The sequence below is a fragment of the Excalfactoria chinensis genome, chromosome 17, assembly GCF_039878825.1.
Source record: "Excalfactoria chinensis isolate bCotChi1 chromosome 17, bCotChi1.hap2, whole genome shotgun sequence".
Lineage (NCBI taxonomy): Eukaryota > Metazoa > Chordata > Aves > Galliformes > Phasianidae > Excalfactoria > Excalfactoria chinensis.
This window is the reverse complement of record NC_092841.1, coordinates 5,713,867-5,717,543: the sequence shown is the minus strand read 5'-3', so window position 1 is coordinate 5,717,543 and position 3,677 is coordinate 5,713,867. Positions and strand designations below refer to the sequence as shown.

Genomic DNA, 3,677 nt, shown 5'->3' with positions numbered 1-3,677 from the left:
GCGCCACGAAGATTAAATGAAAGAATCATAAGATGAAGGTCTTTAACTTTTAATCCTTTTACAATGAACCCTTAGATAGACATGGGGGCAGGGTGCCTTCTATGTGAGTAATAATGCCTCCGTTCCTCTTCACTAGGTTAATGAATACCCGAAATGTCCCGAGATCTGATTTATTTTTTTTTTTTTCCCCTAAAGTATTGAAATTAAAAGCAAAGAGACGGACGGTAAAACGCACCGAGACGGCAAGAGGGGGAATGAATATGCAGTGGGAGATAGGAGAGCTCAGCGCCGGGGAAAGCAGGGCTGGGCTGTGCCAGTGAGAGACACGCGGCTGCGGAATGATCAGCGTGGATTCCCTGAGAGTTTAAAAAAAAAAAAAAAAAAAAAAGAAAGAAAAAAAAAAAGTTTGCTGATTCCAAGATAAATAAGGAAAAGGCTTTCTGCACTGTCAGGGCGCCTCTGAGGAACACGTGGAGCGTTTGTTTTTGCACTCGGTATCTATGAGATACAACCGCCGGCCGTCCCAGCACGGCGCGGCCCAGCGCTCCGCTGCCGGCGGCGGGTCCTGGCGGAGCCGCGGGGCACTTCCGCGTCCGCGGAGCCCGCAGACCGACGCGGGGGCGGCCGGAGCCGGGCGGGGGGGCGGCGGAACGCAGTCTCCGCCGGGCAGCGGCGTTCCGGGAGCCGAGCGGCGCCGGGCCGCGCTACACCCGCACCGCTGCCGTGCTGCACCCGCACCGCACCGCGGGACCCGACGAAACGAGCGGGTCCGTGCCCAGCCCGGGCGCTGCCGGCGGCGGATCACCTGGGGACCGGCGGGTGACCAGAGTTAATGGGCTGTGAGGGCGATTGTCGCCGGTCGGGGAGGGCGTGCGAGGCTGTCACAGGATTGGGCTAATAACGCGTCTGCGCTGCAAACCTCTAAAGCCCAAGGGTCAAGTTTCAGCAGCGTCCCACCACAATGGTAGGTGTGAAAGACACGTGTCCCGTTGTAAATGAAATGTCAAGCGGCTACAAAAGCCCGGAGCAGCGGCCCCGCAGCCCCGCAGTTCGCCCCGCGTGCGCCGCTGGAGGTGTGCGGGGCTCCGGAACACGCGGAGCGGAGCGGAGCAGCGCGGGGCGGCCGCACCGAAGAGCAAACAGCACCCGCACGGCGCTCGTGTTTTAGTGGTTGACTTTAATTCTGCTCTGAGCTTTTACTACAGGGATATAAAGAATAAATAGCAGATACTCTTCATTTACATAGAATTAAGTCATTCAGACCGTTCTATTTACAATAACATTGTGCTCGAGGCGTTTTCTTTTTAACCTAAAGTCCGTAAGAAGAAAAAAAACAACACCCAAACACACCAACACACTTTCCGAAGAATGGAAAATTGCTTTCAAACGTTTTCTTATCAAAAAGTTTGCTTTGTATTTTTTAATCCTTTTATTAAAAAACAACAACAACAACAACAAACCGACTTCGCCAAAGCGAAGCATCTCCTCTCTGGAATATAAATACAAAAAAAAAAAAAGATACATTAGCAACGATCAGGGTAATAGCCTTAAAAATACAGTAGACGCTGATTATTTCACGTATAATACTGACCTTTTAATAGTATATTAAAACGGTGCCATATATACACACAATATACATTCTCCTACACATTACAGTGCATTACAACGTTAACCAGAAAGCAGTGTCTCTTATTTGTGTTGCAGCAAAGGTCCACGGCAGCCCGGCGGGACGCAGCCCTAGCAGGAGCACTTGCACTCCGCGATGATGGGGTACTGGATGGGGATCCACGTGCACCGCTGCCCGCCCCGCCGCTGGCACCGCCACCTCAGGATCGTTAAATGCACGGACTTGGCAGGTTTGCAGACCATGCCTTCTGGGACCGAGCAAGACCTTTTACTGTAGCAGCTGCCCACTTTGACGTACCGGGGCCAAAAACGGCTGCCGAGATCGTTCCACGTGTATAGGACCGGGCAGAAGGTCTGGGACCAGAGCCACATCTGCAGCTTCCTGCGCAGCTTCTTGCTCAGCCTGTGCTTCTTGCCCGGCTGCAGCCCGTCGTAGAACTCCAGCCCCTTGATTTCACCGGGCATCGCTCCCGAGGGTCTCTGCCGCAGCAGCAAGTCCAGCTCGGCCAGATCGTCTACCCCGAGCCGGTCCTCGGGCAGGGAAATAGCCATAAAGTTAGGGTCAAAGTGTCCTCCCATGAGGCTCCTTAGCAAGGTCTCGTTAAGATCCTTCTCCTTGGGGTCAAAGATAGGGTCCGGGTGCTCGATTAGATCCACCAGGGGCAGGTTGTCGCTGGGAGCCGGGCGGATGTGCAGGTAGTGCTGGCAGGAGCCCTGCTGCAGCCGGAGCCCCAGTAGCACCACCGCGGCGTATATAGTCACAAGGCACTGGGAATGATCCATCCTTGGGAGACCGCCGGGGGGGGGGGGGAGGGGGGCTGGGTTCACCAAGCAGCGGGGGAAGAAGGTGCGAGCAAATGCATCAGAAAACTCGGACGCGGATATCCCGGACCGTCTGTCCGTGCAGGGCTCCGCTCCGCTCCCGCACCGCCGCACGCAGCCCCCGGCCGCGGGCAGAGCCGGCCCCGCAGACGCGCTCCTCGCGAGCCGCTGGAGAAAAGCTCTCCCGGTGGAGCCGCTCCAAAATTCTGCCGCAGCCGCCGCTTCTTTTCGCGCTCCCCGCGACGAGGAGACAGACGCCTCTTTTTGTTGCGAGTCGCTCTCGCCGCTGCCGCTCCTCGCCGTCCGCCCGTGCGTGTGCGAGAAGTCGCCGCCGGCTCTTCCTCCCCGCTCCTCTCCGCCGTTCGCAAAGCCGCCTCCTCAGCAGCAACGGCAGCCGCGCACGTTGGCACCAGTTTGTCTGCTTCGCGAGGACCCAAAGCCTTTAAATTTCCTGCACTTTCAGCTTCATCTCCATGGAAACCACAGACTCTCTTCTAACCCACCCCACCCCCCTTAAAAAAAACCACACGCACAACGCAACCCCCACTCCCACAAAAGTCCGGGAGAGCGCGGCTTTCCCCCCTTGCCACCCCGCACACACCCTCTGCTGGGGAAGGCTGCAGCCCGCCGCCTCCCCCCGCCTCCCGCCGCTCCCCGGGAGATGCTCGGCGCGGGGCAGCGCTCCGCTCCGCTCCGCTCCTCCCGCCGGCGGCGGCGGCTCGGGGCCGGCGGCTCGGCGCTCACCCCATGGGCGCGGCGGCGGAGCGGCGGAGCGCGACCCGGGAGCGGAGAGCGGCTCCGGGCCGCCCCGCTCTATCCGCGCCGCTTCTCGCGCTCCCCGGCGCCGCGCGGCGCTACCTGGCCGCGGGCGGAAGGTTTGCCCGGCTCCGCACATGGGCCCGTGATGTAATTCCCGCTACGCGCCCGGCTGGCCGCCCGCCCGCCCGCGGGGACGCGGCAGAGCAGACGCCCCGGCCCCGGCGCCCGTCCGGGCAGAGCGGGCCCTCTGCTGGCGGCGCCGGGCCGAGCTGAGCCGGGGCCGCCCCGCGGACATCCCGGCGGAGCGCGGCGGCAGCGGCCCTCCTGCGGAGCTGCCCGGAGCGCACCCCGCGGCCCCGCGGCCCCGTTCTGGGGCTGCTCCGTCGGAAGCGCCGCCGCGGTGCTACAAATCCGTACAGCGAAGACAGAAAGGCTGCCTCGACGTTACGCACGTGGACCAGTTGTACGGA

General features: G+C 60.4%; 1 protein-coding gene across 1 annotated transcript; it reads right to left on the bottom strand.

The window, feature by feature from the left end:
• Positions 1-1,172: 1,172 nt before the first annotated feature.
• On the bottom strand, positions 1,173-2,991 carry NOG (noggin). Its single transcript, XM_072351896.1, has one exon. The coding sequence runs from the start codon at positions 2,407-2,409 to the stop codon at positions 1,738-1,740; it is 672 nt and encodes a 223-aa protein (XP_072207997.1). The 5' UTR covers positions 2,410-2,991; the 3' UTR covers positions 1,173-1,737.
• Between the last annotated feature and the right edge of the window lie 686 nt (positions 2,992-3,677).